General features: G+C 46.9%; 3 protein-coding genes and 1 long non-coding RNA gene across 7 annotated transcripts in view; 1 reads left to right on the forward strand and 3 right to left on the reverse strand.

Annotated features, from left to right (window-relative positions):
* The window catches only part of cacng2a (calcium channel, voltage-dependent, gamma subunit 2a), a 43,478-nt gene extending 35,846 nt beyond the window's left edge, over window positions 1–7,632 (reverse strand). The window contains exon 1 of the mRNA XM_077618566.1: window positions 6,491–7,632. Within this exon, the coding sequence (XP_077474692.1) occupies window positions 6,491–6,701 (211 nt within the window). The 5' untranslated portion in view covers window positions 6,702–7,632. The remainder of the gene's footprint in view (window positions 1–6,490) is intronic.
* A 998-nt stretch (window positions 7,633–8,630) lies between these two features.
* On the reverse strand, window positions 8,631–10,415 carry LOC144088252 (uncharacterized). The gene is made up of 3 exons (XR_013304839.1): window positions 10,163–10,415; window positions 8,840–9,105; window positions 8,631–8,754 (listed from the first exon to the last, which is right to left on the reverse strand). It is a non-coding gene; the product is annotated as an uncharacterized LOC144088252 (long non-coding RNA).
* Window positions 8,710–12,434, forward strand: apol (apolipoprotein L). The gene is made up of 4 exons (XM_077618569.1): window positions 8,710–8,995; window positions 9,289–9,834; window positions 9,900–10,022; window positions 10,448–12,434. The coding sequence occupies exons 1-4, from the start codon at window positions 8,763–8,765 to the stop codon at window positions 11,388–11,390; spliced, it is 1,845 nt and encodes a 614-aa protein (XP_077474695.1). The 5' UTR covers window positions 8,710–8,762; the 3' UTR covers window positions 11,391–12,434.
* eif3d (eukaryotic translation initiation factor 3, subunit D) lies at window positions 11,927–16,224 on the reverse strand. 4 transcript variants are annotated; one of them, XM_077618572.1, is made up of 16 exons: window positions 16,202–16,224; window positions 15,307–15,435; window positions 15,175–15,220; window positions 14,970–15,106; window positions 14,825–14,910; window positions 14,672–14,744; window positions 14,404–14,525; window positions 14,206–14,338; window positions 13,717–13,864; window positions 13,514–13,644; window positions 13,349–13,434; window positions 12,970–13,099; window positions 12,759–12,901; window positions 12,259–12,451; window positions 12,101–12,194; window positions 11,927–12,025 (listed from the first exon to the last, which is right to left on the reverse strand). In XM_077618572.1, exons 2-16 carry the CDS (start codon window positions 15,427–15,429, stop codon window positions 12,012–12,014), a joined length of 1,659 nt encoding a protein of 552 aa, XP_077474698.1. In that variant the 5' UTR covers window positions 15,430–15,435; window positions 16,202–16,224; the 3' UTR covers window positions 11,927–12,011. The 4 variants fall into 4 exon arrangements, with proteins under 4 accessions (XP_077474698.1, XP_077474699.1, XP_077474696.1 ...); XM_077618573.1 differs by having other exon boundaries at window positions 14,404–14,519; window positions 16,103–16,203; XM_077618570.1 differs by having other exon boundaries at window positions 16,103–16,203.
* Between the last annotated feature and the right edge of the window lie 399 nt (window positions 16,225–16,623).

The raw sequence follows: 16,623 nt of genomic DNA on the forward strand, positions 1-16,623 counted from the left end.
GCGCATCTGCACCCAGGGGTGTGACAACAACAACACACACACACAAAGTAGGATACCCGCACACAAAGTAGGTACTACGAAAAAAAAAAGATGATGTATACTAAGGCTATTTTTCATTAAAAACAAAAATAACCATGTATTAATAAGGCTAATTTTCATGTAAAAAGACCATATACAGTAAGGCCTTTATTCGTTAAAAATGACAATGTATACTAATGCTTTTTTTTCTAAAACAAAAAAATCAAGACTTTTTGTCAAAAAATGACAATGTATTATAGTAAGCCTTTAAAAAAAATTCATACTATATACTAAAGTGCTCAAAAATACAGACCATGTATAGTAAGGCATTTAAAAACAACTTTTTTGTCAAAAAAGTCCATGTATAATAAGCTTTTAAAAAAAAGACCATGTATGATAAGTTTTTTTGTTTTGCTAAAAAACACTGTATAGTAAGGCTTATTTGTTTAAAAAAAGCCATGTAAGGTTAGTTTTTTTGTCAAAACAGCCCATGTATAATAAGGCATTTTTCCCCCAAAATAATAATAATAAAAGACTATGTATATTGTATAGTAAGGGTTTTGGTTTAAAAAAAAAAGGCCACAATGTATAATAAGGCTTTTTTTTCCCAAAAAAAAATAATAATAAAAGACTATGTATAATAAGGGTTTTGGTTAAAATAAAAGGCCACAATGTATACGAAAGCTTTAAAAAAAAAAAAAACATAGAGCATGAATAGTAAGGCTATTTTTCTTATAAAAGACAGCTTTTTCTTCATTTTTCATGTTTGTCCTGCACAAGGAAGCTCTCTAATGGTCCCATTTATCTTCATAATCACATGCTAGTCATTTTGCTAATCATCACATTCATCTGGATAAACGTCCCCGCAAGGCGGCGACTGGCGACCGACGACCCCTCGTCAACTCGTCTTGCCGTTAGCGAGCGGCAAAAGCTACGTGGGGAAAAGTAGCGGGACACAACCAAAAAAGCTTTCTTTTTTTTTTAATAATCTAGGCCAGCAGGCTAATAATATGTCCATATTTTGGTTCATTTTCTTGTAACATTCAAAGAATGATTTCTTGAAAAGTCTTGTTTGTTTCAACCACTATTTTTGTAGAATGACGGCTAAGGATTTCTTGGATTGTGCTTATTTGAACTTTTACATGTATTTTGGAATTTAAAATGAATGATTGGAAGAGTCGCACTTTTTTGTCGCTCTCTATTTTTGCTTATCTGGCCAAAGTCAAGTTGGAAAAGATTTCTGGCGCCAGCCATTTCCTGAAAAGTGGCGAGCTCAGCGCAAGCGATAAGCTCTTCCAGCGAGATAAAGTCCGGGTCGCCGAAAGACAACCCAAAGACAAGCCGCCGGTGACGCTTTCCCGCCCGTTGGCCGCCGCCCAATGAAGGAGCGCTACGTCGTCCGCCGAGCGACTTTGCGGACTCGCTCAGAGGGTATCTGGCCTTTTTCCTTTTTTTTTTGGTTGGCCATTTTAAAAAGGCGCAGATAAGCCGTCAAAGTCACCTTCTTCCATCTTTGCCAATTACGGCACCTTCGCTGAGCTGCGAAAAAACTGCAGCCAAAGACGGCGGCGCGAAAAAGCGGCGGCTGCGGATTACGCCGCGCTGACGAGGAGACTTCTTTTCACACTGTTAAATGACAAACACTCCAAACGTAAAAGCATTAGCACTGCGTCCGGCCAATTAAGACCCCTCCAAAACCCCTCATTTAACTAATTGGCGACCACCTACACTTGTGCAAACTGCGCCTAGCCCCGTAAATAGCACTCAAAACGTTAGCATTCCATTTCACCCAGTTTAAATGAACTGGCCAGCTGCCATTGTCAATGGCAGGCAATGACTCAGGAAACTTTGGAATATTTTTTTAATTAACTTTTAAAATGTTATTCATTTCATTTTCATATCAATAAAGCGAGTGCTGTAAATGTACCTCTGCTGTTATTTTATTTAATTTTTCAAGAACGCTTTAATGAACATTTAATTTGAATTAGATACAAATGTTTGTTGGTTTTGACCTTTAACCCCTATATAGTGGTACTCGGACGATTCGCCGAAAGACATTTGGCCGACGGACAGTTCGCCGAACGGACGTTTCGCACGCTCGCCCCGCCCCCGGATCGTGTGTGTACATGTTTTTCAACCTCGGCCCGCGGGCCATATACGGCCCGTTACAGATAACGTTCATTTAGGAATAACAAGGGCATGTACTGCCCCCCGCTGGACATATTGGACGAATCATGGACGACATGGATGAATACATGGACGAATCCCGTTTCGGCGAACTGTCCGTCGGCCAAACGTCTTTTGGCGAATCGTCCGGTCACGCTATATGGACCAATTGACTAATATTGATTAAAACAAATTTGCAGTTGAAAAAATTAAATATTAGCAATATGATACTAAGATATGAATACAAATATAAATTCACACTGGTTATAGTTTTTTTGTGTAAAACACCATTTATCTACTTGCTAGCCACAGATGGCGATAGACGTCCAATTCAGTCCGGTCAAAACGGATTGGACATCTATAGCAGTCAGTGAGTTCAATTCATTTCGACAATTATTAAGATTGGATCATTTGATTGTCGCACTCTTGCTCTTTTAGAAGAATCGCGCTCACTATGAGCTATTCAAGCTCAGTGAAAATCAAGCTTTAGCTCAAACTAGCTTGCCGGGCTAAACGCCAGCCAATTTTCAAAGCCCCCCCCAAAACACACACACAACAAGTTTCTACAAGCTCTTCATCCATCCCGGGAAGAACTCATTTGTGATCATCGATCTGCGCTACAATGGCGGGAGGCGAGGTGGGGGGTGGGTGAGCACGGGTCAAAATGCTGCGTGGGTGTGTTCGGGGGATCGGGGGACAACACATCCAGTATTCAGCGTGGCGCTTCGCTGCGGTTTTTTCCTTCTTCTTCTTCCTCTTGCTAATCTTTAATGTAGGGAAAGAAAACGCCGATGGTTGCAGTGTGGCTGCGTCAAAGCGACCCCCCCACCCCACACCTTGCCACCGCCACCACCACCACCACCTTCTAATGCCCCCCACCTCTACCTCGCCCCCTTCCCGCCGGGCCCATTGTCAATTCCGTGAGTGTCCACATGTCATCTTCCGCTGCAGGGCCAAACAGCAGCGGTGAATGTTGGGAGAACAAAAGCCAGGGAGATATTGTGCTTAGATTGGAGCGGGGTGCAACTCATTCATTTTCTGTATCGCCAGGGTCGCGGGGGCGGGGGTGCTGGAGCCTATCCCAGCTAACTACGGGAAACAGGAGACGCTCACAACCTTACGGGTTGGTTCGCGGGCCACTTTAACGTCAACTTGATTTCACGTGGGCCGGACCATTTTAGATATAATATTTAGATTTTTTTTATATAAATGGATTAAAAGAACTGGATTAAAAGCCCTGAATATGCAGTTTTTATAGCTCTAAAACAATGCTTATTTTAGCTTTTTTATATATAATTTTAGATTTTACAAAATTATTTTTGAACTAAAAACAATCAGGAATTTTAATATACATCTATACTCTTCATTTTAATTTGATCCTAAAACAGAAAGTTGGCACTCATGATTTACTTTCCCGGGCCACACAAAATGATGCGGCAGGCCAGATTTGGCCCCTGGGCCGCCACTTTGACACACGTGGTCTAGCCGGACATGGGATCGAACCCTCAATCTCAAAACTGTAGGGCCAACGTGCTAACCACTCGGTCACTGGGCTTCAGATCATGATAGAAAATATGCAACAAAAAACGTTTTAAAAATCCTTTAAAAAATACAAATATTCCCCAAATAAAAAAAGCTTGCTAAATACTTAAAAAAATAAAAATATTCCCAAAATTGTGGTAAAAAACCCACAACATTCCCCATTATCACAATATCAAAAAGTTCATTTTTCCTATCACAAAAAAATATATATACTTCAGTAAAACCAGTCTTTGCGTTACAATGCTATTTGACTAACCATGCTAAGCTATATTGTTTATGTCCACAATAGCTTACTTTATTGCACTCAAACAGCAAGTCCATAAAGTTAATGAACAGAGTGCTGGCGTGTATACGCACGTGTGCGTCCGTCTATATGGATGTGACCTTGCGGCACGGGACGCGTGTTGCCACTTCCTGAAAACATCTCGCCAAATACAACCAGCATGTTTTGTCATATTTCCATATTTACGACATGGACACCATTCAAGTTTTCTTACTTTTCAAAACAGCTGACTCGGAGTCGCATGCAAAAATATGTGATGACGACATCCCTAATTTAGAAATAGAGTGTCAGTGGGACGTACAGGAAGCTAAAAGTAAACAAAACGTGCTTTTTTGTACAAAAGAATGAAGACTAAGAGTATTAAGATTTTATCAAAGCTCACCAAACATGTCAAAAAAATTCTCCCCCAACACAAATTTCACGATCGACGCCGTCCCTCCCAGTCCAAACGGATCAAACGCCTATCGCCACGACTTGAGTGGGCGTACGCGTTTGCCGTGCCACGACCCCGGTGATGCCACAGATGACGTAAGGGGCAGAAAATGCCGTCGGTGGATTTTCCAACGGGATTCCGTGCGGATTCTCGCCACATTTATCGTCTCCTCGACGCTAGCGTGCCGAGAAGCGGCGGCGAGCGAGTTCGAGCGTCCCAAAAGGGACTCGACGGCGCTTTACCATGACACGCGAGCGAACGGTCGACGCAACGAATGCGCGATTAGCGGGCAGCTCGTCTCGGCTGGCGACACGCCGGCGTTCCGCTTCGGCGGGGGGAGGTGGAAATAGCGGACCAATCCCTAACATGAAGTGGCATTAAGAAAGAAAAGAACCAAATTGTTATCCAAAACCGGCCATTTCAGACAAAATGTCCACCTCTCAGGTATGGTTCCTTTTTTAGGGAGTTTTCTCACCATTGAGACATCCACTGCAGCAATCAAACCGTTTTTTGTGGGTCTATTCATGAAATTTCATCAACTGGCATTAAAAATGATGTCACTTTGGCATCCCCCAAAAATGTCCATTTCAAAATAAATGTCCGCCTCCTCTCTGCTATTGCTTACCAAATTTTACATGGAAAGCTCCCTTAAGAATATTATTAAGATGAGTCTCTTTTCAAACGTTCCCACTTGTTTACGTGGCGCTTCCCGCAGGAGAGGGAGCGCCCGGCTCTGGCACGGGCCCAGAGCGAACCGGAGGGCGGCTCTGGGCCAGAACTAGGGGTAGGTCGAGGGGGGGAGTGACAGATGGAGGTGACAGCAAGGAGTACTCATTCACTAACTCTTCGGACGAAGGCGACGTGCCGCAGATCAGACGGCTCGGAAGCTTTCTCTACTTTCAACGTCATAGGAAAAAGAAAAAAAAAGCACAATAGCATCCCCAATCCATTCTCCTAATTAGCCAATCGCTCAAAACAACACTACATGAGCAAGGAAGCACATTAAACTTCATAAAAAGCAGTGGCAAGATGGAGCCACGCCCATTCCTGCCGTACTACGCCGGTCACGACGCCAACGAGCGGTCGCCGGTGTCCGGCGTGTCGTTACGAGGCCGCGGGCGTTTTGCCGGCGCGCTGACACGGCGCCATTGTGTTCCTATCGATTTGTTCTGTGCAAACAACGACGCAACTGGTGGGAATCAAACACACGGCCTCGGGTCACACCGCCACAACGCTGGCGCAAAAAGGCCGCCAAGAAGCCCATTTATTGATTGGGACTCTGGACCAATGCGAGCCCACCATTCTTTTGCCCCCAAAAGCCATTTTGGACAATGTCGAAACATACCAAGTCTGCCAAAGACAGCAATAGGCATCAAATCTGAAAGTGAATCCTGATTTAAACCACTATCGGACTTCGATTTTCATACCAGGATCCATCCTTACATTAAATCGGAATACTTGGACCACTACTGTGTAGAACTTTGAGATTATTACTGATACATTTCTCAGTTGTTTGTCGTTAGACCACTATTGGACTAAAATATTTCCTTGGTTCTACTTTTTTGGGAGCACTCTAGCACAATTTTGGGCCTCTAAAGAACAAAATATTAGCAAAAAAAGATGCTGGGAGTTATATCACTATTGCACTAAATCTCACCTCTATATTTTCAAGCAGTGTAGATGGTATTGAAGCTTATGTAACCTATCAAATAAAGCTTCAATAGCACCCTAAAAGTTCAACTCCAAAATCATCTTCCCTTTTAATACAACGTAAATGCAATATATCTTTTAGCCACCTGATGTTAAAATATACAATTGTTTTGATTTGAACAAAAACGACCCTAACGGGAAATACTACATCTGATCCCTTGTATTACATTACGTCTTATGTAATTATCTACTTTAGCACATTAGCATCAGGAACTGCTGTCATCCAAACAGTCGCATCAATGGCAAAGGATGGAGTTGGCGGCCCACTGTGGTCCACGGTGACCTTTGGCCTTTTTAAATTTGACCATAAAAGTTGTACCGAGTTTCCGGGTTCTTACCTTCCAGACAACAGGTCCTCCAGAGGCCCGAGTGCGTCATGACCTCCTCGTTCTTCTTGCTGGTCTCGTTGTCGTTGGCGTTTTTGCTCCTGCAGACCCCTCGCGAGTAGAGCCAGTAGTCGGTGCCCACCGCGATGGTCATGAGGCTGAAGGCGGCGAAGGCGCCCACCGTGGTCAGCAGCATCTGCACTCCGCGCTCGAACAGGCCCATGTTTCCGCATTCCACGAAAGGGGAACCCCCTTTCCGCTTGATGTACAGGAAGTAAATATTTGACGGAGCGTGGGACCTCAGCCAGGCGGAAAAGGAGGAGGACGGGGACGAGGATGAGGGGCGAGGAGGAGGAGGAGGGCGACGTGGAGGAGCCAGGAGCCTTATGGTTGCGTTGGGATGAAGACTGGCCAACAGAAAAACTAATCAATGTTAAAAATAACTAAAAAAAATGATGCCAAATCCTCAATCCTCACACTGATCTTTCTTCAAAGGAGGCAGCACTTTGTGGGATCAACCTGTTCCTACGCACGTCCATAAATCACCAGACTAGCCCAGTACATGGGAACAAAACATGGGATTTTCGTCCTGGAATTTCGGATTCAACGCTCCAAGGACCAACAAAAAAAAGGAGAAGAAGAAAAAAGCAGCCCACTCAAAGTCAAAACGCATTCATTTCCAAGAGGGAAAGAATCGAGATCATCTTCTCCGTCAAACAATTGGCCTTTTTCCGGAAATTCTGGTCTTCCGTTTCCATAGGGAGCTCTCCGAGAGCCGGACCGAGGCTTCTTTCCTTCGGGGTCGGGATGGGCTCACCAGGCGGGGGGCGTCCGGACAGCCGAGCGTCCGATCATCAGTCCACATACGGCGAGAGGCTTGGGGGGAACGCCGCCTCTCCTCGACGCTGCTCCGGCCGGATGAGCCCGAAGGCGAGCCCAAGTCGCCTGCTGCGTACCGGTGGGGCGCATGGGTGCCTCTTCTTCCTCCTCCTCCTCTTTGTCGTCGGCGTCGTCGTCGGCGTCGTCGTCGTCGTCTTCTCGGTGAGGAGATGTCACGATGGAGAACACATGGACGCTCCTCGGCCGGTGGGTATGCAGCCCGAGCTCCGCCTCACGCGGTAGTCGTGTGCGCGCGCATGCGCACTGCAGCAGCAATGGTGGCTCCGCTCAGATGTTACGCCAACATTTTTAATTGGCTCCGAGCGAGTGGAGAGGGTAGCGTGTGCGTGGTTGCGTGTGCGTGTGCGTGCGCGTGCGTGTGCGTGCGTGTTTTGGTCGCTCTGTTTTCCCCTGGCGTTTTAGTTGCCGGTTCGAGTACATTGTGGCTTGCTATCTAAAATTGAAAAATACATGTATTCGTTTTTGATGGTTTTATCAAAGTGTTAATTGGCAAGCGAGAAAATGAAAGGTTTTGAAAAGTGTTGAAGTGAAAGCGATGTAGTTAACTGAGTTTTACTGCCATTCCGTGGACAAGTATGTTCATTACAGCAAGTGTCAAAGGTCAATGCACGATGGGAATTATAGATTGTTCAAATTGGTTTTATAGTGCATTCGTAGGCCTTAACGGAAATACAGTGGCGTATTTTAATGTATAAGCATTGAGCTAGTAGGGCGTTAAAAATAAAACACTAATGTATTACAGTGCAAACTGTGTTATTTTGTTGTTATGGGTTTAACTTGACTGTTTGCCATGAGTAAAATTAATAAAACTTCCTGAAAACAATGAAATTAGATTCTTCCTGAGAGGTTGAAAATCTACTGTGAGTTCCCTGTCCTAATGAGCCTTTCCCTCCACGTGTGCTGACCTTTCCCTTCACGCGACACCAAAACGTCACTCTGCGACGTTTGTGTCGGCGTCAGCGGGGATTTGTTTGTTAGTTTGTTGATTCGCTGATGATGACCAAGGTGAAAAGTGATCGTCGCGTTGTGGCCAAGCCTCCGGGCCACCGCTGTGCTGACTGACTAACTGACTGTTTGTTTGTTCAGCAGCAGCTTGCAGTCGAACCGGCGCCGACGCTTTCCAAACGTGCTTCGACGCTGGTGTTTTGCTGCCGAGCGTGGAAAAGTGCTTCCGTTGTGGAAAAAGTGCTTGCACTCAAAAACTGCTCAGGCCAGGCAAAGAAGTGCAGTACATGTTTTAGATCATGCTTTAAAAAAATGGAGCTCATACCTTTGGTTGCATGAAGTATACTTTTTTTTCTGATAACAGAGTAAAAACGAGTAGACACGTACCAGAAAATTGTCATGACAAAGATTGCTGGACCGTTAGGAGGAACCTGAAACCATGAAAAAGACAACAACAAAAGAAAAATGTCAAAAATTTGAAAAAACAACAACACTAAGGGACATCAAAAGTCTTACTGCAAGTGAAGGCATCGTGATGGAAAACCAAAAACCGTTGCCGACGTTGATCAGTGGGCGTGGCTCCACCTGTCCGTCAGGATCACGGAACAAGAGCTGCAGGTTTTATTTTACTGTGAAGCTGTTTAGATCTGGGAACATGGAATCGTCGTCCAGGTAAAGCGTCTCTTTTGTTTGTTTCAAGGCATCCTCGTGAAGATGGATGCACTTTGACCTTTGCCATGCTTGGAGGAACCAATTTCAATTTCCCATCACTCATGGGCGGACTGAAATGAAAATAAAATGTTAAGTAAATATGAAATTTTCATGTCAGGGAAGTAGCCAAGTCGATATTGTTGTCCAGGAATGTCTTCAAAGAGGCAAAAACAATCATATGTGATACGAAAAGAGGACTCGGGATATATCCCAGGGGTACTCCGCTAGGATAGAATAACATTTTCTCCTTCCAGGTACGCCCTGAAGGACGCTTTATTCCGCTACGTGTCGGCCACTCTGGTGGACATGCGAGCGGTGAATCGCTTCTGCGAAGGTATGTTGGACTGGCAGCTGCGGCGTGAGAAGGAAATCAACGCCGTGGTGGACATCACGGAGCGAGTGGAACCTAAGATGGGCAAGAACATCCTAGTCTACGTGAAGAATAAGGTCACGGCAGAGCGCAGGCGAGTTGCGCTGGAGGCGGAGCTGGCGGTGGCGCTGAGGGACGTCCCGCTCGGCCTGGAGGAACTGGAGGTCTTCGTGGAAGCGTTGGAAAGGCTAGCCGGCACTTCGCCGCTCATTTTCCGGGACGAGGTGATTAAACTACCACGGGGCGTCCGGGACCGGGACGTGGCGGTCACCGTGAACGCCGCACGTCAGGCCGGACTCCTCGCCGCCGGGTTTAAGCAAGATGCCGACGTCTTCTTCGCGCCGACTCTGGACAACGCTGACGTGTTGGCGTACCTCCTTGAGAAATATGGGCAGACGGCGCTGCAAATGTGCCTACTGATGGACAAAAGGTAAACTGCAGCAATCTTTTGAGCGGGGATGTTGGCTTGGACGCTCACGTGTGCCTTTTCTAAAGCAAGCTCTGCCTCGACGCCGTCTCTGATTACGGTTTGGACGTCCGTGTGGAGCTCCCGGGGAAATTATCTCCAGCCGACGCCCAGAGAATGCTTTGTCACATTCACCACTGTGAGCGACTCAGGTGAGCCCAAGTGCAGGATCTTTGACTCTTGACTCCAATTTACCGGGAAAAAACGAGCAACTGTGGTTGTGTGCTCAAACGGCCGTAAAAAATAGTGTTTTAAAGCAAACAAATTATGGGATTGGCAATGGATTTCTCACCCTACGTCTGTCCAAGTGGGCTTTGAATCTGCATTTTCACCGCCGCAGTCGAACGTGCTGACAACCGAGCCATCAGTCCAGTATGCTGGGGTCACCGTCAGTAGCAGAAAACCATGAGTTTCTACCTTGCGTACTCCCGGTTGAACGGAAATGAACAGCTACTGTTGTCAATGGCAGGGAATGAGTATTTTTTGTGTGATTTTTGAACCATTGCCTATTGAAATCTGTCTTCAACCAGTGTACAACACTAGCTCAGGATTCCCATTCCCGTATCTTCTTCTCCAGAAACGACACAGACTTTCGGCTGGTGTTCCTGCTCCAGGAGGAGGCGTGTCACCGCTTTCTGGCTGAATTCAGAAAGTGTCAGCCCAGGATGATGGAGTTTCTAGACCAGCTGGACCACATCGCCGAGGATCAGGTCAGAAAGAACAAGGCGGTGAGGATCTCCAACGTGGCAAGCAGCTCCATGGGCGTGGTTAGCGGCGCGCTGTCCATCGCCGGGCTGGCGCTCATCCCCATCACGGCCGGCACGTCGCTGGCTCTGACTATGACGGGACTGGGTCTCGCTCTGGTCAGCTGGGGGAACTCCGCCGTCGCCACCGCGGTGGATTACGTGCTGGAGCGCAAGTCTTTGAAGAAGAGCGGCGAGGTGATCGAGAACTTCATCCGGGACGCGCAGCGCCTGGACGACGTCGCCGGCGAGACTCGGCGACTGGACGCCGCCGTCAGCGAAGTACTCTGCGAGGTACCCGCGGTCCGAAGAGGGGGATGCGTCCGGGACGCCGCCACTGCTTTGAAGACTCCCAAACGCGGCAAGGAGGTGGCCACGAGGTTGGGTAAGGTGGTGGTCGTGGGCGGGAAAGCGCTACGGAACGTCCACAAGGTGGCGGCCGACGCTCGGAACGCCGGCCAGGCCGCCCTCAAGGTCTCCGTGGCCGCATCCCGCGCCGCCAAAGCCGGACTCATCCCGCTCAATGGGCTCTTCGTCGGCATCGATATCGCGATCATCTGCACGAACGGCGCGGCTCTGGCCAAAGGCTGCGAAACCAGAGCGTCGTGCTTTCTCAGAGCCAGGAGCGCCTTCTGGCGGGCGGAGATGGAATCGTGGCAGAGGATGTCGGATTCCTTGGCGCGGGGATTGGCCACGTTCGAGGAGAACCGGGCCGTCCTCGAGGCGCCGATTTACCGTGCTAACGAGATGAATGACAGGCAATGCTGTGTTACTTAGTAGCGACCGGAAAATTCCATTCCTGGAGAATTAAAAAAAAAACATGGGACGACATACATTCAATCTCAATTCTAATTACCGTAATGAAACTACGTATTTTTTTGTTGCGACTGTAAATTTAAGGGTAAAATTATAAAGCACCCCCACAAGTCAAGATCAGGTTTCACTGTTATTGACGGTGAAAGACAAGGATTGGACGTCTATTCCTGTCATTGAGCTCAAGTTATTTATGGTGGCGGTAGGACACTAAAGTATATTTTTGTAGTCCTCGGTGGAAAAAAACAAGAAAGCCTGTAAGGACTTGGCACTGAAAAAAATGAAAACCAATATTTCTAATGCAGACGCACCTGTAATATTCAAAAACGCTGAAATAAGACTCGTGACTAGCGACCGCGAGAAGACTTTCCTGTCAGATCACTCGATTATGAAAAATAATATTGACTTTTTGGCACTTGTGAGCTGTTGTAACCACAGGGGTTGACTTTGCAGTCACGGTACACCAGGAACTTACCGTCGAAAATGAAAACAAAAACAGCTTGGGCCAATTGGATTTTTTTAATTGATAATGAATTTGAATTTGTGTGTGTTTGTTGAGTTGTTTTGGTCACCGGATGTCCCGTTTTAGTTCTCTTCATCTGGAATCAGAAACAAAGCATTTCTCCGTTTAGTCTCCTTCGCCGATGACTTTGGGGTCGCCTTCGGCGTCTCACCTTCTTCCTCCTCTTCCTCCTCTTCCTCCTCTTCCTCCTCCTCTTCATCGGAGCTAAAGGTTCCGTCGGGCAGGCTGTAGACGCGGATGACTTGCTGCGAGGGAGAGGAGGCCATCAGAGGGCCGCTGGCGTTGAGAGACCGCGTTCAGCCGGCTTACCTTGTTAGGATCCTTGAGGATGAGGTACTTGCCCTCTTCCAGCTTGCGGCAAATGTCGATAACGCAGCGCAGGATGCCCCAAGCGTTCTCCATGCTCAGGTTGATCTGGCTGGCAAACTCATTGGGCTTGAACTGCTGGGTGCCCAGAACCACGTGGCGGGCCGAGTCCTTCACGTGGTAGCGGGACACGTAGCTGCGAGGAGACATTTTTGACAGCTTAACTTAGCTATTGCCGATGGATTGTTTTCTCGTTTCTCATTTTTGGCTAGCTTTTGAAAAAAGAGGATGTAACTCGGCATATTGATTGTATTTGCTCAGTAAAAAGATTTTTTTTAATCTATACAATCTTTCTACGTAACATCCTGTGATGTAAACATTCAAGCCAAATCCAGTATTTGGTGAATTTGGACGTTGCAGCCAATAGGTAGCTATATTTTATGGTGCAGAATTGAGGGTAATAAAGGGGTAAAATTGGCAGGCAGCCTCCGCTAAGAACTCACCCCAACTTGAGGTACTCGGAACCAGCCAGCATGGCACAACAGGTCCAGCGGGCCAATTTGTAGCTGTTGTTCTTCAGCTCGGTGGCCAGGACGGCACCGCGCTGAGAGTCCAGCTTCTGGCGCCAGTCGACGCCGTTGCAATGCTGCCGGGAAAGATGGCCGCGCGGGGTCAAAATTGGGTCCGTGACCAAGCCCCGAATGTCGGTCTTACCCTGGAGTCCCACTCGTTGAGGGTCTTGATGTTAATGAAGGACACTTCCCCGTTGGCGCCCGTCATCACGCCGTCGTGCTCGCAGCGGACGATTAGGTCGATGTCTTCGCCCAGCTTCCAGTGACGGTACCTGCCAGATTGTTTCAAATATTGTAATGAAAAACAATCACAGTGAGAATTTCATGAAAAAAAATATTAAAACCAAAATGTCTAATGTAATTGAACTAGGAGGGCTGGTAAATAATGTTTCAGTCAAAATAAATTGGATTTCTTGCCAGTAATTTAATTGTATTAAATTATGTATTGTTACTATTACTATTTCTAAAAGACCAAAGACAAATTGTTTATGAAATGTATCTTCTCTTAATTTTGTGCCGACCTGTAAGCGACGGACGCCACCTCGCTCTTGTCCATGTCCTCCTCCACAAATGGGTTGCTGGCAGGGAACTTGTAACGATCTCCACCCTAGCGCCAAAGCAAACGAGTTCGTCACACAACCGACGATATGATTCGCCCCCGCCAAGTCGCGACGCCCTCCTCTCACCATACGCAAGCACTGCTGGCTGAAGTTATGGTTGATGTAGGTGGCCTCCATGGCCAGGTTCCGTGGCGAGTTGAAGGAGTTGCCCTCATCCTGCGGCGGCTCGTTGGCCGTCTCGCTGACGGTCAGTAGATCTGAGGACGGGGCGACGCGTTGAGAAACGGTGGACGACGAAAGGCGACGTCGGCGTGCGTGGCAGCGCTCACCAAAATCAGAGTTGTCGCGCTTGTCGAAGAAGAGCTTGTTCCCGACCCGCTGCACGATGATGTCCCACGAGTTGACGGAGCGGGTGCAGCACATCAGCGTGGCCAGGATGGCGTCCGTGGCGAAGACGTTGCCCTGGGTCTTGGCCAGCTGCGTGTACCCACACCATTCGCTTATGATCATTTCATAATTATGCCATTTAAAAACAATGCGTCAGGGAAAGGCCATTTTTTTCCAGTAATTTGATTGTGACAGCAAAACCACAATTGACGATCGATCTGCTAATGCATTCTAGTGCTTCGCTGGCTAAAGGACAACACGTAATAGGATAGAAAGTCTTTGAATAGCATGCTAGCAGACTGCAAATGATCTTTAGCTCATTCTGGTTGTGACATCATTCCCTGTTTGAAGAATTTTTTTGTGGGCTGAGAAAAGACGGATCAGGATTTACGCCGCGTTATGGATTCGAGCAAAAACAGGCGTAAACGCACCTTGCGGATGACGGGGTCGTCGGTGGTGGTGACGGTGTGGAAGATCCTCTTGATGCTCTTCAGCGACTTCTCGTTGCGAGTCGTGACGCGATCGAAGGCTTTGTCGTAGTACTCCAAAGCGCCACAGCACTCGCTGGAGGAAAAAAAACCTGTGAATGGTGGCTCAGAGACCGAGGGATCGGGGTAGGGGGGCCTTACATGTCCAAGGGGTCGGCCACTTCCATGTAACGCATCTTCATGAGGCGCGGGAAGTCCATCTCCTCCTTGACTTCCCAGTCGCTGCGAACCTCTACTGAAGAATCCCGAGGTTTCAGCTGAGCCTTAGGAAAATAAATCAGATCAAAAAGACTGTCGTGTTTCAGTGCCACTGATCTCATCCTCAATCATGGCATAAAGTTTTTTTTAAAATTTTTAGTCAAAGAGATTTAACCAATTTTATGAGTGTAATAGCAAACCGTGACAGTACCTGAGACTTCTGGTCCCATTTCTGCCGGACCCCAAACTGCTTCTGGAACTTCTTCTGCATGCGCATTCGATCCCTGCAACAATACGCATCGGAATCATTGCGGGTCGCAGGACGGAATGATTCCGTTTTTTAATCATCTACTCATGGACTAACCTCTCCTTTTGCTTGGCGCCCTTCGGCAGCGTCTGCATGTTGAACTGCGTCAGGTTGCGGCGGTCCTTATCCCGCCGCAGGTTCCTCTGTTGGATCAAAACGCAATGTTCGCGTGCAGGACGGGTTCTGGAAACCGGGTCCTTACCTGAGCGAATCGCATGCGGTTCCTCTGGTAGGCCGTCTTCTGCATCTTGGCCGTGTCCACCAGCTGGAAGCTGGTCTCGTCCTCCTCGTGGAAGTAAGCGTACTGACTGCCTCCTCCGAACTGAGAGGAGTACTTATCTACCAACAGAGGACCATGTCAGGGAACTGCACTAAAACTTGGAAAAAGACCAGTTTCAGGCACTCACTGGTGTATCTTTTGTCCTGGTAAGTGGCCCCGGTCCAGTCGGCAACCTGGCAACCACAGAACGGGGAAAAAATAAACGCTGAAAAAAACTGGAAACAAGAGAGAGCAATATTGAGGCATGACTGGAAGATACCTTTCCCAGGCGGTCTCCTTTACTGAAGGGTTGGTATGGCATGTCCTTGAACTTATCCGGCACGGCACAGGGACCCCATCCCGACGGGTTGTCCTGGATCACGGGCGCGTGGAACTTGGCCATGATGACCTGCGGGCCAAATTGCGATAGGTGAAATGGCAACAAGTAACTCGTGTTACTAAGTCCTGCTTTCTGCTTTATACATCCAAGGGTCTCAGGCTTTTATCAGCACGTTTGTCTCCAGCAGGGCCTCTCACAAAGAGGCACTGTTCAGTTTGCGCAGTGGGCTAGTCATCACGGACCCCGGAACATCATTTCAATACAATGGCTAACTTTCAAATGATTGGATTTACTTCGAACGTATTTACAGCGGAATTAACTATGAGAAATATAATTACACGCAAGTTAAAAAATGAAAAGGATTTTTCCGAGCTAAAAACAAGAAATCACCCAATTTTAATGCTTAGCAACAAGTAAAATTAATTTTGAAATAGACAACCCCAACTATTATTACTACCAATTAGTTCATTGGCTACCATTGACGGCCAGTTAGAAACATTTGGACATTAGTCGTACTCGTGCATAACTTATTAGGTTGATTGAGGGCGTCAGTGAGTGTGCTCATGTTCCTAACATGCTAACAGCTATAAGGCCAGTCATCACGCCAGGTAGCCGCACTAAGCTAACCGGCTGAAAGACAAGTTTCACACTCATAACTTCAGTTTAGTGCTTACAAATTAGACACATTCAAGCAGGTCAATTTCACTCGGCTTCTGGCGCCTCGTCGCGTTCTTACCGTAGCCTACGTGATACAATAAAAGGGTTTAAGAAGAGACCAGTGTTCTTCGGAGAAAAGTACGCCAATAGGGCGCCCGCGTGAAAGGAAGTGACTTACTGTCGTAAAGTCGATTCCAGGTCGTGTCGTAAAGTGTCATAAATGCGACGCCATTGCGAAACGCAATTGTAAACTAGGAGGTTGTTTTAACTCTTTCGGGCTGCTAGTATTTTATTATTTTTTTTAAAGGAATTTATCCATCTTTTTGAAAAATGCACCAACTGCCTGGTCAGATTATTTTTCTGAAGCTGGGTGACAAATGTCGCTGTCCAAATGGTTTCCTACGAATTTGACAAGTACATAAATGTAGCTATTAAACTTTATTGTTTGAATTTCATTATTTAAGACGGCTGTCAAAAAGAAAAACATTTATAAGTAATCGGAACAGGAAACCCCCTTTTCGAAGTTATCAATTCTACATGCAGTTTAGCACTAGTAACACAAGAGGGCAGTAAATACATTTATTGTTATAGTACATAGAA

This window comes from Stigmatopora argus, chromosome 14 (assembly GCF_051989625.1).
Source record: "Stigmatopora argus isolate UIUO_Sarg chromosome 14, RoL_Sarg_1.0, whole genome shotgun sequence".
In the NCBI taxonomy this organism is placed as follows: Eukaryota; Metazoa; Chordata; class Actinopteri; order Syngnathiformes; family Syngnathidae; genus Stigmatopora; species Stigmatopora argus.

Bases quoted from the DNA above. Each gene is read 5' to 3' on its own strand.
- apol (XM_077618569.1), top strand. From the start codon at position 8,763: ATGAAAAAGACAACAACAAAAGAAAAATGTCAAAAATTTGAAAAAACA. The intron at 8,996-9,288 runs GTAAAGCGTCTC...TTCTCCTTCCAG, and splicing joins AACATGGAATCGTCGTCCAG to GTACGCCCTGAAGGACGCTT. The intron at 10,023-10,447 runs GTGAGCCCAAGT...CTTCTTCTCCAG, and splicing joins CACCACTGTGAGCGACTCAG to AAACGACACAGACTTTCGGC.
- eif3d (XM_077618572.1), bottom strand. From the start codon at position 15,429: ATGGCCAAGTTCCACGCGCCCGTGATCCAGGACAACCCGTCGGGATGG. The intron at 13,645-13,716 runs GTGAGCGCTGCC...CCCCGTCCTCAG, and splicing joins GCGCGACAACTCTGATTTTG to ATCTACTGACCGTCAGCGAG. The intron at 12,452-12,758 runs GTGAGTTCTTAG...GTCTCCTCGCAG, and splicing joins TCCGAGTACCTCAAGTTGGG to CTACGTGTCCCGCTACCACG.